The sequence below is a fragment of the Leguminivora glycinivorella genome, chromosome 9 (assembly GCF_023078275.1).
Source record: "Leguminivora glycinivorella isolate SPB_JAAS2020 chromosome 9, LegGlyc_1.1, whole genome shotgun sequence".
Taxonomy (NCBI): Eukaryota; Metazoa; Arthropoda; class Insecta; order Lepidoptera; family Tortricidae; genus Leguminivora; species Leguminivora glycinivorella.
Genome location: NC_062979.1, coordinates 9,371,397 through 9,389,472, shown reverse-complemented (window position 1 = coordinate 9,389,472; position 18,076 = coordinate 9,371,397). Strand labels below are relative to the sequence as shown.

The following is an 18,076-nucleotide window of genomic DNA, read 5'->3' as shown; positions in this document are numbered from 1 at the left end:
TGGCGTGCATTCAAAGGTGGATTATTTTTTATTCTTCTTTATTTTGATCTTAACGAAAAGTCTGTTCCAATTTTTTTACTGATATAATTCTTGCCGTGAATGTTATTCCGAGCTAGTAAAATATTGAACTTCCGTTTTGTTTCTAGGGTGGTTTCAGTAGAAATAGTGTTTCAACACATAATGTATGTACAAAACAACCATAACTTCACTTGTCCTTTTATTGCTTGCGTCATAACTAATTTATTTAGTCCGCTTTTTGTTACTACGAAGTATCATTCACAAAAAGAAGTGGTTTCTTAATGTGTTATAAAGGTCATAAATTAAAGTAGTCGAATTTAAAACAAAAGTCCTGATATAAAATTCGCCTGAATTTTAGTGAATTAAAATAATCTTTTTTTTATTATATTATACGTTTCTTGTCACAAATTTTGGTGGCTTAACTAAAAAACTATACCAAATTACCAAACTTAATTTTTGGTGACATAAAAAGTACTGTTATAGAATTAAGTTATTTTCCCAGTAGTAGCAAGACCGGATAGCTCTTGGGGTAGTATAGAAAAACACACTTTTATATCGCTAACACAAGATACATTTTTATTAGTAATTAGGGTGGTAATTTTTATTGGTAATTAGGGGATTAGGATGTAATGTTTAGTCATCACAAACTGACAATGTAAATCGGTGGTCAAATCGGATAATTGAAGGTTTGCCGAATGGTCTTATGAAGGTTTTTTTATCTCGACACAAATTTATAAGGGGCTCTCTTGAAATGTGTATTTTTTTTATATACTATATTTGAATTGAACTATTTATTTAGACTAAATTAAATTAAACAAGATTTTGATTGTTAGGCCGCCGCTAACCCCGAATTTTTGAACTAAGTCAACTTAATATGAGGCCGCCTGAGCAATATCTCTTGTGTAAACCTTTTTAACACTGCGAAAATATTTATTTTATGCTTATAATACGGAAATTAAGCTTCTCTTGCTTGGTATGTTATTGGGATTCTTAAAATAACTAAGTAATTCTGAACGTGCACGCACAAGGAGCGATATAAATACCTACTTATGTAGGGGTGGTATGCTTAACGTTGAAATAAAAATATAATTATACAACATTTGTTTGGATACTGAATGGCAACTTCGAAGAGCTCAAAACCCTGAATGGGAAAGCCGTGGAAAATATTAAGACTTCTAGGTTTAATTTTTAATTCTATAATGATACTGAATCTGAAATAAAGTACTTAATCAGAAATAATGAAATAGAAGAGCTGAAAGAAAGGCCAGAATGTATCTAATCTTTAAAAAGGTACAACATGGTTTGAGAGCAGTTTCTATGTGCCAACATAAATATGATTGTACTTTTAATATAGACTTTGAGAGTATGTAAGGCAGGCAAGCACGGTCGCATGATATGGTCTATCGCGTCAACTGCGTCCCTTTTGCATTTTTTGTAAGCGCGAATAGGACACACCGACGCGATAGACTATATCACGCTAGTATACTGAATTCTGCTAACACAGAGAAAAAGAAATCTCTGATCTCTCTTGATGATGCATAATAAGAATCCTCATTAACGTTCAAAAAATCACCGTCTAACCCAACTTTCGCATCTCAAGCGCTTTTACGCCAATAGACGCACGCCATTTCGTAGGTTATTATCATAGATTACAAGCTGAAATCGCCACGTGATTGCCCGGATGGCCGGCGATCATTACGGTCTATCCGGTATCGGATTTCGCGTCACGTCCTGTGTTGATTGCCGAACGACAAACCGGTTGCCGCCGGCGTTGCAATTACTAACGACACCGACACCCTGCTACCCTTTGGGTTCGATAAATAGATGAATGGACCGATTGGAAGCTGTTGAGGAAGTTTTGTGCCTTTTGAAGTGAGTCTCATAGAGGGCGGTTATCGAGGAGAGTAAAAATGTAATGCACGAACATTTATGCACAAGCATATAATTAAAGTATTTAGTATCAACACAGACTTACAACAGGAAATGGAAATTTTATTTATTACCTAATATCTAATTTTAGTACCGACTTAGTATTTAAAAAAAAACCTTTTAATCCACTTAGGGCCACTTTCACCAACGAAAATGCAGGGATAACCCACCATTTTATATGGAATTTGTCAGATGACGGCCCGCTAACCCTGAGGTAAGTGGTTGGTGCAAGCGGACCTTAGCATTTTTTGGCATCTTTTAAGATGACGTCGGCGACGCGCTCCCCAATCGCGATGGCGACGGCGGCAGTGTTGCCGCGCGGGACCTCCGGCAGCACGCTCAGGTCTGCCACTCGCAGGCGCTTCACGCCATGCACGCGCTGCTGAGGGTCCATCACCGGGCCCAGTCGAGCAGTACCCACTGCGTGCAGCACTGTGGAAGTCATGTGCCGGCAGTAACAGCGCCAGTATCCTTCACGATCATTCGCGTACTCCGGACAACCAGGCAACTTTAGGTGCACGATAGACGCATTGCGCGCCTTATACTCTGGCGTTTCCATCAAATGCTCCACGATAGTTATACCGCGCAGCATCTCATCGACATCCCTCTCGTCTGATAAGTAATTTGGGAAAATAGATGGCTTCTGTAAAGGATCCCTGCTGGCAAGACGAATACTGCCGCGTGAAAATGGTCGCAGCACCAGAGGCCAAAAAAAATTAGGGCCTTGTTTTTGTTTGCGGCAGTGAGCTGTTGTGCGATGCCCTCGTTCAAGCTGGAACTTGGTTGATACAACCCAATGTACGAATTGGCTAATTGCATGGTAGATATTTCACAGTCGGAGCTGTTGTAAATAAGTTTCCGCTGGACGACGTCATAGCAGCGTGTGTTGAGGAATGCTGTTAAGTCGGTAATATCGATGGAGGCGAGGGGCCCCGTGCGATTATACAACCACCTTTCCATGGCTTCATCTTGTGAAGGCATTGACGTGTCAGGATTTACTGATACGTAGAGCTGGGGAAACACGTGATCAGTTAAGCTATCGCCTACAGGTAAATCAGCGCGCACTGGGATACCTAGATCTTTTAAATGTGCCTTCGGTCCTATGCCAGAGAGCATTAAGATCTGCGGAGTTCCGATCGTGCCTGCTGAAATAATAACTTCTTTTCTCGCATAAAGTTGAAGTGTTCTCCCTTTCACTACCGCCTTGATTCCTATAGCATTATTGCGTTTGTCCAGGATGACGCCTGTGCAGTGTGTATTTTTGGTCACTTTCAGTGCTGATTTGACGTCGTCGCGTGCTAGGTAACCTCTCGCCGTGCTCATGCGCTCACCTTCATGTACGTACCCAATTACTTGCGATATTCCAATTTGTGACTTAGCGTTTACATCATAGTTGTAAGGAAAATTGAGGTGTCTATACCCTCTTATGGTCCTTGAATGCCAACTGTTTTCAGGATTAGCGAAAAATCCTATTTTCATAGTGCCGGTGGTGTTGTGGTACGGAATAGAAGTATAAGGTAACTTGTTCAAGTCCCGCAAGCCCTCATATTTTAAGAAGTAGGGCTTGAGATCCTCCCAGGCCCAGCCGTTAAAGCCAAGTTCATTATAGTCTCGGTGATTACCTCGAACATACATCATGAAATTTATGCTGGTGGATCCACCGAGACACTTTCCTCGACCAAAGGGGCATTGTTTGCCCGCAGATGAGAGACATGACATGTTATTGGTGACGGTTGGGTACTGCCAGTCCAGAGCTGAGCCGAGTAGCGTTGAGTACAATCCAGGGATCTGGAAGGATGATAAATTATGTACATATTTGATTGACGTCACACATGAATATTGTTGAAGGGTTTGAAAGGAATTGTTACCCTGGTATTCAGGTTGGGGTCACCGCCTGCCTCCACCAGCAGCACGCTAGCGCCGGACAGCGCCAGCCGCGCCGCGGCAGGAGTACCTGCGCCGCCCGCGCCTACCACGATGTAGTCGAACGAATCACCATCTAAGTGCAAATAAGGAAGCAAAGCAAGCGTGGAGAATTATCATCACGGATTATTGCGGAATAAGAATTGTTACTTGCACCACGATAACTGATACCAGAAAATTCGAAACTAGAAAAATATATCCTAAAAAAGGTTTCTTGGAATTACGGAATCAGAAGTTATTTTGATAGTGGGTCAGTGCATGGGCGCAGCTACATCCTGTGCTGTTTCGTGAAAACGGTCTTAGAAGACCTTCCCTCAAATGAATGAAGCTTGGTGTTACAAACTTCGGAATATCATACAGGTTTCCAGAAAAAGGCAATATTTTCGTTTTGATGCCAGACGATCCCATTCCTAGTTTTCGATTTCATACAATCTCCAAGAGGTGGAGAAAAGGTTAAATTCAATTTAAACCTTATCAAGTAAGCACTTTGAGCTAGTTCATTTAAAAGTGATATTGATAATAACGATTACCTTTTAAGGGCACTGAATCGGGTAACACATAATCCGGCAGTTCATGTGGTAGATGGCCATCCACCAACATTACGCTCAGAAGTAATATTCCCAAAAACAACATTTTAGTCATTGGTGGTGTCTCTGAAATTTAACGTTATGCGAACAGTGAAAGTGTGTTTTTCCTTTTTTCCCACCTGTCGGGGATATTTTAAAATTGTCTTGTTTACGGAAAAGAGACGAAAAATACTGGAAACCAGATACATACAAAATATATAAGACATCTACATAACTTACTGGTTTGAGGTGCGAGTTCGCCGAAGCTAAAAACTAAGTGATGTGAATTTAATTATGTAGGATAATTTATGCACGTTTTTCAAATTAAGATAATACATATTATATGTACTATCAGCTACAAAAGTGCATGGAAAAATTATGAATGAATTCTAATATTGTCTTCGGTTACCGCGATAGTTACTCATGAAATAAAACTATGGAAACGGATTAAATCGCGTATAATGAATATAACATAGTACTTAATGGTAATTTTTTTGAATATTGTATAACTAGCTTTATTAATAGTGTGTGAACCTGCCTTAAAAATCTATATTATTTGTGGTCATGGTTCGTTAATATTTCTTGTATGTGGGTAGCTTTTGCACATTGTAATTTTTCCTCAGTCACCCGTTGACCACGAACGCTGTAAAGAGTTCGAAACGTCGGGATGAATTTAAAATTCATTATACGCGATTTAATCCGTTTCCATAGTTTTATTTCATATGAATGAATTCATTGATCAATTCGCCATGCACTTTTGCAGCTGATAGTACCTACGTAATAAGGAAATTCAAAGCCAAATAATTAACTACTCACATCATATCAGGTATAAAGAACTACAATGCGAATATAATATTTGTACAGATGAAATGAAAAATCCTTTGTCATGATATCTTTGCTAACGTCAGTTTAACACGTTCCCTGTGCATGTATCATATGTGTAGCATTTTAGGGTGTACATGATACGTGCATGCATCATGGGTGATGCACGACCCCTCGTGAACATAAGGCATCGCCAAAAATTGCACGTGTGAGCTAGATGTTTTTTATTTGCGTGCACATATTGGGTACGAAAACTTTGACAGAAAACACGTGCGTCCGGAGGACATTTTCATAATGTTGCCAGGTGATGGCTGTTTATAAAAAAATATCTTTTTATTTTAAATAACTAAACAATATTAATTATTTGCATAAATGTCACGTTATATTGAAAACAAAAGACTAATCAAATAAATTCGTAAACTGTGATGCAAGGATTCAACTATATAAAGCTCCAGATTGTCGGTTGTCAGACGTCAAATTTGGTACTGGCAGTACACATTTTGCATTTTGAACTAGAGGCGGCAAACCTGGTTCAGGCTATGTCTTAGTAAGTTTTTGCAAAGCCACGTAATCTCCAATTGTTCCATTCTGGAATCTTCAAGATAATCACGATTAATAAAGTATTTTATGTCATCAATAGTCCAAGGACGATACAGGCCCTATCACCAGAAATGTTAGAACCATCAATTTGCTCCCATTCGTCCATGATCTTTTCTATCACTCCCTCTAAAATTATCTATATTTATTCATAAGTAGGTATATGGAAAAAATTTACTAATCGCATTTAGTTTTGAAGAGTATTTCATGATTATCATCCGTCTTACCAAACACTTCTGACAATTGACTAGGCATATTCATATACCAATCAAACTTTTGTGAAACTTTCTTCCTTCAAAAAAATGGCTTAAACAAACGTAGGCCACATATATAGAAACAAAAAGAACGTCAAATTACTTAAAAATATGTATATAAATATAGGAGTGATGCACTCAGCAATGAGATAGTACGTGCATGCATCACATTGTGGGCACTAGTTTAGAAGCCTATACGTGTGTGCATCACATGTGGGTCACTCGGAAAAATGGGAAAATAGGGAAAACGGTCGTCATAAAAGATGTATTTGTGTATAAATATAACAATATAATACAGTTCCGAGTTAATTTACAAAAAAATAAAAATGCACGTGAGGAGTCAATTGCTGGTTGTCGGTTACACAGGGAACGTGTTAATTACATCAGGCGGGCCGTATGCTTGTTTGCCACCGACGAAGTATAAAAAAACACTCACAGTCGGTTAGAGTTAGTATAAGGTAAGAAGATGAGTTGGTAACTATTTTGACAGTCTCAAGTTAAATTTCCATGAAATTATTTCGTTTACCTACATAGGCGTCCCAGGCAGAGCCAGGGCTACCGAAATCGTTGCGAACTTATCTTGACCTGACTCTAGTACTTACATACATACATACATACAATCACGCCTGTGTCCCATGAAGGGGTAGGCAGAGCACATGAAACTACTCCGGTTTCAGTGCCACTCTTGGCAAATAAGGGGTTGAAAGAAAACGAAACTGTGACATTGCAGTGACAGGTAGGTGTAGTACTTACAAGGTGATATACAGTCGTGTCTAATGCGCGCAGCGGTGCAGTCGCATTGATGATTTAATTCATATAATTACGAAATCGCGCGGCTCGGCCGCTGCCAGTATTTGACGCGATGGCAGACTCTAAATGGAGGCAACCTGTCGTGAACGAGTTCCTCGCCTTTCTTCAAGAAAGAGATAAGCTCATTCTGGAAGGGGCGATGGATGCGGAGAATGCTGTCCAGATGAATTCGCGTGCATCAAGGTTCACTGTCGAAGACATCTGCGAAGCGAAGAGAGTGTTGTGCGAGTCCCTAGGAATCGCTGGCACCTACGTTCCTCACCGGAGAGGAGATGAAACCGGGAAGAAGAGCCTTGAAGACATTACGAAGATCTTCAAGGAGTACAAGGACCGAATTCCGGAGTTTGTGGCGACAGATATCTCCATCATTCCGTCGTGCGATCCGGATGACGTCAACGTTCGCAGCTTGTTAAGGGAAATCGTGGCCCTAAAAACAAGTTTAGCTGTAGTTATTACAAGGTTTGAAACCAGCTTGCAAACAATCGCCGAGTTACGTGACGAAATTAGTTGTTTACGTAATGCTCCTGCTCGGTCAGCGGTTTCAGACCTGACGTCCGATCATCGACCTGACAACACTAGTGTCGAGTCAGGTAGTTTGCGCGTTGACACAATTAAAAATGTCGCACGTGCCGCTCCGCCGCCCGCGCGCCCCCCGCGCGTGCGGCCGCCTCCCCCTCACGTCGAGCTCACGTCAGCGGCCATATGCTGATGTAGCCGCCCTAGCCGGTCAACGCAACGCCGCAGCGAACCGGGTCAGCGCACCTGCAAAGGTGTGTGAAGAACGGGCTCCAATCAAGGAGAAGTCCTCCCGTGCCGATGTGGATAAGGAGGGGTTCACACTGGTGCAAAGGAAGAGCAAGGCGCGTAGGGCGCCTCGTAAGACTCTGTGTGGTACCGCGGAGCCGATTACTTCTGGTCTGCGAGTTGCTACACCGAGTAAAGCGCTCTACGTGTCGCGCTTGCATTACTCCGCCGGGGCTGATGAGGTGGTGGAGTATGTTCGCCGGAAGACTGGCTACACGCTGAGGGTGCAACAGCTGCAGTCGCGCCACTACGTGCACTTCACTTCATTTGTTGTGCGCGTGCCACGCACGCTGCAGGACACCATCGCGTGCGCAGACTTCTGGCCGAAGGGTGTGGTATTTCGGCGGTTCCGGGGCAACCTGCCGAATCCTACACCGAGTCAGACGACGCAACGGAGCCACGCTGTTACGTCGTCGCCCAAATCTAATGTTTAATTTGTATTCTTTTTTGTAATATTTATCGTTTATGTCTTGTTTTGTATTTTGTAGTTTCACAGTGCCTTAGTGTAAACTGTAATGCTGTGTTACTTTTTGATTAAATAAATAAATAAAATAAATAAAATATTAATATTGAAGCATTCCATAAAGTTGTCTACCGTTGCCCCAATAAGCGCGATTTTTTTTTTAATTTTTGGAGTTTCTTATTTTGTGACAAAATATATAATAATAACTGCCAAAATAAAATGCGTTAGGACGAAGCAGCGCATGAACTAATACTACTCTATAGTAAGAAAGTGTTTATCTAATTAGTAGGTTTTTATGGCATAAAGACGATGTCTTGGACTGATAAGATATGGATAATTATGATGATACTTATAAGTTTCTATCCGGAAAAAAGTATTAGATCAATGAATAATTATTCATTGATATAGTTAGATTAGTTAGTGATTAGCTTTACATTTTCCATGAAATGATAATGTTTTCTAATGTTAGGTGTCTATTAAGTCCACAGATGTCATATATATCAAGCAAACGTATCTACTTAGCGTGTCAAATGAACTCAGTGAAATCCACTGAGTTGTCCGTCTTTACTCGCAGCTTGCAGCTTTCGGGCGTCAATTTTTGTAAGTTGAAGTCAACCAAAACATAAAAAATGCCTCGTTACGTGATATTCAATTGCAACAACACAAAAATTATGAACAATCAAGAGCCTGAGACATATTTAAAATTACAGGCAAGAATCAACTTCAGTACAAAATTTGACACGCTCGGCCTCTATACAAATATATGAATTTGTTTCTTCTATCTAAATTAAGTTCTGTGATTAAGTCTAAGGTCAAACGGGATATTTGCGTCTGGTTGGGGTTATAATGCGTCTTTGAAGATACTTTTTAACCGGAATATATTACCTAGCACTATGCCGTATTTATAGTTTTATGGCCATACTTGGAATTTAGAAGGTTGCAACAGTTATCTTCTAAATTCTATCTTCGAATTATATCTTCTAAAGACGCATTTAACCCACCAAACGGAAATATCCCGGTTAATCTTATTACATATAAATTATATATCTATCGTCAAAGTTTGACTATCACTATGATGCTTTGCTTAACGGTCTATAGTGATTTAAAATGTCTATTTTATTTAGTGTCAAAAATATAAGGGAAACAAGTTCAAGGTTATCTTTTTTTTTTTTTAATTATAAATGGGCTTACTCTTGACCACAGACTAGCCAAAGGCAAAGATTACTTGGTGTAGTTGTAGTACGTATCAGGTCATTGGCATTTCTGTGACGTCTACGTAAAAACAAAGTGATATAGATAAAACTGTTTTATCTACATCACTTTGTGTTTACGTAGACGTCCTATGCATGTCACTGTACCAATATTACTCATTAGGCAAGTAGTAGGTACCTATACATTTTTATAATTTTGTATCTAAATGTGTTAATTAAAAAAAAACTGTCTTAAATATCGACTTAAAACTGCATGTAGTTTATTTGTTACAGTTTTTTTTTTTATAAATGGGCCTACTCTTGGCCACAGACTAGCCAAAGGCAAAGACGTGGCCTACGATGGAGTGAGCTCGCCCAGAAGATGCCAGTTCACTCTTGATTTGAAGGTTTCCGGGTTATATGAGCCCGGGTTATATGGGTTATAGTTATTGATTGATTACTTACATACATACTCATGCCTCTATTCCTAAAAGGGTTAAGAAGAGCACATGCAACTGCTCCAGTTTCAGTGGCACTCTTAGCAGGAGATTTGAAAGAAACCGAAATTGTGATATAATAATTCATAATTTCTTTATTTATATTGCAGTGACAGTTTAATAATATCCCACAGTCAACTTCTATGACACACAGGGGAGCAAAATACTTACAGATGTAGTGCGAAAAGATTTGCCTTCGAGTTGTAGCGGAAACGTACGAACGTGTCGTACTGACACTGATTGAAATAGCATGACACGTTCGTACGTTTCCGCTAGTTCAGTCAATGTCAGTACAGTACTGACACTGACTGAAATAGCATATCGATACCTTTGGGTTCAATTGGCGTAAAGGACAAAATGCAGGTTTTCAGGAGAAACAAAAAACAACTTTTTTTTTAGAAAAATTTTTATATCTTTTTTGTTTTTTGACCTATATTTGTGACGTATATAGAAAAATATGTAGATTTTTAGTATCCTTAACCTAGTGTATTACCTGTAGTGATAAAATAAACGGTTTAGAAGTTAGATGGTTGTAAAGGACATGTCAAAATGCTATGAACGTCCTTTACACCCACGATTTTTTTGAACAATTAGAGTTGATAGGGTCGTAAATGACGGTCTTAGATGATTTTTATACAAATTCGGGGCGTAAATGTAACCGGAATGGTACAAATGGCAACTGTTTTTAGCTTAGTTAGCGGGTAGAAAGGGCACTAGAATCAAAACAGTACGCTCTAGGCTGCTTCTTCGACGTGGAGGGGGCCTTTGACAGGGCTACTTTCCAGGCCGTTGAAGAGAGTCTAGAGAGAGAAGGCATCCGACCGACATTAGCGCAGTGGATAGGCAGTATGCTTAGGTGCAGGTCTATAACGGCGGAGTTGGGAGGTACAACAAAGACCATAGCGATAAGACCGCCTGTTGTTTACCTCTGTTCGTGTTGCTTCCATGTTTTGTACTGTTGTATTTTATCAAGGTGTGCAATAAAGAGTATTGTATTGTATTGTATTGTAAAGACGATTAGTCCCAGGAGGGGGTTCCCGCAGGGAGGCTGCTTGTCACCCCTGATGTGGTGTCTACTTCTGGATTCTATGGTAAGAGAACTCAACAGGGGAGGCTTGTATATGCAGGCCTACTCTGATGACGGAGTACTACTGGTCCTTAGTGTCATGAGGAACATAATGGTAAGAGGTCTCAGGCAGGTACTGGGATGGTGTAGAGGGAGAGGACTGGATCTCAATCCGTCGAAAACTAAGCTGGTGTTATTCACTAACAAGAGGAAAAAAGAGATGGAACCCATAAAGATAGAGGGTGTAGAATTAGAAATGGTAGACGAGCTCAAATATCTGGGTATTACTCTTGACAGTTCACTCAGATACAGGACTCATATCAGAGAGCAGACGGCTAAGGCCATAAGAACGCTGTATCAATGTAAAAGGGCAGTGGGGAAGAACTGGGGACTGAAGCCGGGTATGATCCACTGGATTTACAAGGCTATTATCCTACCCAGGGTGCTATATGGGGCAGTGATCTGGTGGCACAGGATCCATATTGGAGAATATCGGAAGAATCTGACAAAAGTACAAAGACTAGTCTGCCTCATGACGACGGGGGATATGAGAACGACCCCGACACATGCTATGGAGGTGCTGATAGGCTTAAAGCCCCTTTGGATTGAGGCAGAGAAGAGAGCCATGGAACAGTGGTACAGAATGAAAGCATGTAAGGAATGGAGAGGAAGTTGCGTGGACAAGAGACATGCACTGATACAAAGAGAGGCACTATCAAAACTAGAAATGCTGATGGCCAATAATGACCTCATAAAGAGGGAGGAGATTTTCGATAAGAAGTACAGGGTACATATAGGAGAAAGAGACAACTGGAAGGTAGGGGTCGTGCACCCAACGACTATATGCTTCACAGATGGCTCTAGGAAAAGCTCTACAAAGTTAGCAGGGGCGGGAATAGTAATCCCGAAACTAGGAGAAAAGGTAAGCAGAGGTATGTGCCATAGCGCGCTGTGCACGTATAATAAAAGAAAGTGACATTCAAGATGGAGCCGTGGTAATATACACCGATAGCCAAGCGGCGCTAAAGGCTCTGAAGAGAATATCGGTGACCTCGTCCCTGGTGAAATAATGTAGGGAAGAGCTCAACTCGATAAGCAAGGATAGAAGTGTAACGGTTGCGTGGGTACCGGGACACCAGGGAGTTACAGGTAATGAGAAAGCGGACGAGTTGGCAAGGGCGGGGGCGGAGACGGAATTCTTGGGTCCGGAACCGGCTCTGCCGATGTCAGCTGACGTCACGAAAGGAGTCATTGAGAAGATAAAAGAGATGGAAGCACAAAGAGACTGGGAAAAAGAGACCAGTTGTAGACAAACGAAGATGATGATAGAAGGTAGAGACCAAAGGAGAACTAGGTATCTTTTGAAACTAGGTAAGAATAGTCTAAGAATGTTGACCGGCATCGTAACGGGACACAACACTCTCAACAGACATATGAAGTTAATAGGTATCAGTAGCGACGAATCCTGTCCACATTGTGGTAAGGAGATTAGCTTGTACTTACTAGCAGAATGTATAGTATATAGTCCTCCACATCGATTTCGATGACGGCGACCTCAGCAGTCAAGATTTTTCCGTCTTGTGAGCTCTTATGTGGCTAGCCAGGCCAAACTTGCTCTTAAAAATTCGATCACACTCACGGCAGTACAGTTGATCAGCCGTGTTGTATGTATACACGTAGGAGGGCTTAGGTCTTTCCTTACGTAATTGGCGTTTTGTGTCTAGTGTCGTGAGCAGAATGTATCATGTATGCGGCACCGCGATATGATACATTCGGCAGAGACAATTTGAGAGAAGATGAACTCAAGGATGTCGAACTTAAAGATGTCCTTCTGTTCTGCAGGAAAACAAGAAGATTTGAGGAGAGAAGTGTGGGAGGGCTGCCGGGACAGTAACCTGCAGCTCCAACTCCAGGGAATTGGGCTGAATGAACGCACCAGCGATCGACAGCCCGCCTGTATCCGGCCAGGCGTCCCTACACTACATCTACATCTACATCTAATAATATCCCACAGTCAACTTCTATGACACACAGGGGAGCAAAATACTTAGAAATGTAGTGCGAAAAGATTTGCCTTCGAATTGTAGCGGAAACGTACGAACGTGTCGTACTATTTTAGTCAGTGTCAATACAAGATGTACTGACATTGACTGAACTAGCATGACAAATACGAACGTTTCCGAAGGAAAAACTTTTCGCACTACATCTGTAGCCGGTCATCGCACGGATAATACACACTAAGGATTATTATGTTAGGTACTTTTTTATGTGAAGTTTTGGCGAATAGATCGCAAAATTGCTTACAACGAGATGTCCAGTCGCATCACCCTCCGCTAATCTATGTAACTCCCTGCAAACAATCGGGCCCTCACTTATCAGGACTTAGGGCTAATACCACCCGAAGGGAGCCCAATCTGCTGTACTTCTTATCTCAATTTGATGCTCGTATTAATTCAGTCTTTGTCTCATTTGGAGATAACGAGCGCAATCGAGTTGAAAAAGTTGATACGCGGCTCTTTTTGTTTAGTTTGCAGCACAGTTTGTCTGTGGTTTGCAGGAAGATAACATATCTTATTTAGATGTGTGCTATATTGTTATTAACTAAAATTAATAAAATATACTTGCCTAGTTAATAGGTACTTTAAATTTATTTTCATATAATTTTTAAATTTTTAGGTACCTATTAGTTTTAGTTTTGTACTTCGTTATAGTTTCAGATAAATTTATATTACTAAGTTTCCATTGTATTATGTACCTAAAGTTAAACAATAAATACCATAAAATTTATGAAATAAAACTATGGAAACGGATTAAATCGCGTATAATGAATTTAAAAATACATCCCGACGTTTCGAACTCTTTACAGCGTTCGTGGTCAACGGGTGACTGAGGAAAAATTACAATGTGCAAAAGCTACCCACATAGAAGAAATATTAACGAACCATGACCACAAATAATATAGATTTCTAAGGCAGGTTCACACACTATTAATAAAGCTAGTTATACAATATTCAAAAAATTTACCATTACTATGTTAAAAAATAATTAACCAATTAATCTACACAAAATTGACAAAGAACAAACTGCAAATGTCCAACACCATACAACACAAATGCCTCACAGCCTTCGTCGTGCTTGTTCCATTATCAGATGTACTACTGGATTACATATTTGATGTGATATGGTAAACCTCTAATATTTTCAAGTAAATGAAACAAGTTTTTGTAATGTATATTATAATTAAAAGTTATTATAGCTAATTTGTTTTTATTTTACAATAAACCCTGTACCTTGTCCCTAAATAATATAATACCTACAGTTAGCCTATGAAAATGACATATCAACAATTTCAAAAGCCAATGATTTATTTATACTATATTGCACATAAGTACAAATGGTGGAATAATGTCTTCAATCTCTAGAAAATGCCCAGCTAGAACCAATTTCTTGCCTTTATTCATTGTCTCAGGTTGGAAAATGATTTCGTGATGGCACGAAACCCCTTTTTAGTCACCAGTTTGTTAATTTCTCACTGAAAACAACAATTTTAATGTTATTGGCGATAATGTTATAACCACCATCGTCCAAAATTGTCTAATATAGTAAAATAACACAAGATTCCATTAATTTTTTCACAATGTTTACTTACTTCTCGTTGTACAGTGTACACGGTCCCAATTTTTCGGCTTCGGTTATTATTCATTCAATATTCGACCATATTTGTCGACACGTCTATTTTGTCAAATTGTTCAGGTAAATTTGAAACCTTAACCGCTTAGATACCAGTGATTTTTTGTTTTTTTGATAGGTGGCGCTAAAAATTTGCTCTGTTATCTGTAAACATAGATTTAATTTGTTTCTAATGTTTTTTGAAACAGTTTTTATTACTATATGTCAAGAAAATTAGATCTTAACATGTAAATTTAAAAATTAGCCATGTTTCAAAATTTATTAAATTTAGATCAATGCCAAATGGGACTATGAGTGACATCTATCATTTTCGCTGGAATCAATAGTTTCGTTTTGACGGTCGCATTTTGTTGTACGGGACGACTAGTCTGTATATACGAGTATGTGGTTTGTGCTCTAACTACACTCCCCACCCGTACTATTGGCTCACCGGTGTCTCGGGCAGGAGGGTCCGCTGACCATGCAGGGGCGGCAGAAGACGGTAGGGGAACACGAGCAGGCCCGGATGCGCACCCTCGTTTGACACAGGCTCGTCTGGACGGAGGTTGTTAGCGTCCTGCATCATACGCCTCTGACCGACGACCTGGGTCATGCGTGCGCGTGCGTCCGAGCAGGCTCGATGAGCCCCCCTGTCCCTCCCTCCCTTTCGTGGCCATCGCCTCCGAGTCCTTGCTGCAGAACTGCTGGCTGGTGTAGTCACTTAACGGTGTATGTGGTTTGTGCTCTAATTAATCTTGGTTTTAAAAAGTGTAAAATGTAGACCTAAGTGCGTTTTCACATTATCCGATCCGATATCGGATGTCGGACCGATATCCCATACATTACAGGCGCCATCTTCGATTTTTCTATTAATATCCTTCCGACATCCGTTATCGGATCGGATAATGTGAAAACGGTCTAATAGCGACTCAATAGTTTTTGTTCCTTGACGGTAATTAATTTGATGTAATAAAATTATTTATTTAAATCTATTAAATTACAACGAGTATACATTCATTTTGTAATGTAATCCAAAGAAATAACCTATAGAAATATATTTCACCCTTTTTGCTTGTTTTCTGATTACTATTTAGCCAATTATTCGTTGAGCATTTTCGTCATACCGGACAACTGTCACCGTACATTTGTAGTCCTTATTACAAGAGCATAACGTCTAGCGATGGTTAGCTAAGACAGAGTATTGCTGTTAGTAGGTACGATATACTATTCAATATACTCTACGGGTACGATGTTGAACCTTAGGTTACCTTCAGTCAATACTAATACTGAAAGACAATTTTTAAACTTATTTCATTACATGTGTCTAACAAAATTTCAATGAAATAGGTTGTGAATCTAATACTAAAAAAACCGGCCAAGAGCGTGTCGGGCCACGCTCAGTGTAGGGTTCCGTAGTTTTCCGTGTTTTTCTCAAAAACTACTGAACCTATCAAGTTCAAAACAATTTTCCTAGAAAGTCTTTATAAAGTTCTACTTTTGTGATTTTTTTCATATTTTTTAAACATACGGTTCAAAAGTTAGAGAGGGGGGGACGCACTTTTTTTTCCTTTGGGAGCGATTATTTCCGAAAATAATAATATTATCAAAAAACCATTTTCGTAAACCCTTATTCATTTTTAAATACCTATCCAACAATATATCACACGTTGGGGTTGGAATGAAAAAAAATATCAGCCCCCACTTTACATGTAGGGGGGTACCCTAATATAACATTTTTTTCCATTTTTTATTTTTGCATTTTGTCGGCGTGATTGATATACATATTAGTACCAAATTTCAGCTTTCTAGTGCTAACGGTTACTGAGATTATCCGCGGACGGACGGACGGACGGACGGACAGACAGACATGGCGAAACTATAAGGGTTCCTAGTTGACTACGGAACCCTAAAAAATCAATATTTAAAAAAGAGAGTTGAAAAGGGTATAAAAGATAAAAAAATAATAACAAGAAAAAAAAAGATTTCCTCTGTCGAGGATCGAACCCACGACGTCAGGACCGCGCCTTTCGTCTTACGCTACTATAACTGAGCTATTTAAGCGATAGTAAAGATGGCGAAATATATTATTATACCGCGATGTACTGAAAATACGAATGAATACAGTAGTCACTTTTGAAATACATCGTCAATAGTAGAGTTTGTAGGTAAATGAAAAATATGAAAATACTTCTTTCAGTACAGGTTTTAGCGCTTCTTGGCGTGCATTCAAAGGTGGATTATTTTTTATTCTTCTTTATTTTGATCTTAACGAAAAGTCTGTTCCAATTTTTTTATTGATATAATTCTTGCCGTGAATGTTATTCCGAGCTAGTAAAATATTGAACTTCCGTTTTGTTTTTAGGGTGGTTTCAGTAGAAATAGTGTTTCAACACATAATGTATATACAAAACAACCATAACTTCACTTGTCCTTTTATTGCTTGCGTCATAACTAATTTATTTAGTCCGCTTTTTGTTACTACGAAGTATCATTCACAAAAAGAAGTGGTTTCTTAATGTGTTATAAAGGTCATAAATTAAAGTACGTAGTCGAATTTAAAACAAAAGTCCTGATATAAAATTCGCCTGATTTTTAGTGAATTAAAATAATATTTTTTTTATTATATTATACGTTTCTTGTCACAAATTTTGGTGGCTTAACTAAAAAAACTATACCAAATTACCAAACTTAATTTTTGGTGACATAAAAAGTACTGTTATAGAATTAAGTTATTTTCCCAGTAGTAGCAAGACCGGATAGCTCTTGGGGTAGTATAGAAAAACACACTTTTATATCGCTAACACAAGATACATTTTTATTTGTAATTAGGGTGGTAATTTTTATTGGTAATTAGGGGCTTGGGTGTAATGTTTAGTCATCACAAACTGACAATGTAAATCGGTGGTCAAATCGGAAAATTGAAGGTTTGCCGATAAGGTCTTTATATGAAGGTTTTTTTATCTCGACACAAATTTATAAGGGGCTCTCATGAAATGTGTATTTTTTTATATACTATATTTGAATTGAACACTTTATTTAGACTAAATTAAATTAAACAAGATTTTGATTGTTAGGCCGCCGCTAACCCCGAATGTTTGAACTAAGTCAACTTAATATGAGGCGGAGCGGAACCCGCCTGAGCAATATCTCTTGTGTAAACCTTTTTAACACTGCGAAAATATTTATTTTATGCTTATAATACGGAAATTAAGCTTCTCTTGCTTGGTATGTTATTGGGATTCTTAAAATAACTAAGTAATTCTGAACGTGCACGCACAAGGAGCGATATAAATATGTACCTACTTATGTAGGGGTGGTATGCTTAACGTTGAAATAAAAATATAATTATACAACATTTGTTTGGATACTGAATGGCAACTTCGAAGAGCTCAAAACCCTGAATGGGAAAGCCTTCTAGGTTTAATTTTTGGTAGATATTTTAAGACTTCTAGGTTTAATTTTTAATTC

At 39.2% G+C, this 18,076-nt stretch overlaps 1 protein-coding gene across 1 annotated transcript; it reads right to left on the bottom strand.

Moving 5' to 3' along the window:
* Positions 1-1,942: 1,942 nt before the first annotated feature.
* On the bottom strand, positions 1,943-4,719 carry LOC125229434 (ecdysone oxidase-like). The gene is made up of 4 exons (XM_048134268.1): positions 4,677-4,719; positions 4,401-4,523; positions 3,816-3,946; positions 1,943-3,735 (listed from the first exon to the last, which is right to left on the bottom strand). The coding sequence occupies exons 2-4, from the start codon at positions 4,510-4,512 to the stop codon at positions 2,524-2,526; spliced, it is 1,455 nt and encodes a 484-aa protein (XP_047990225.1). The 5' UTR covers positions 4,513-4,523; positions 4,677-4,719; the 3' UTR covers positions 1,943-2,523.
* Between the last annotated feature and the right edge of the window lie 13,357 nt (positions 4,720-18,076).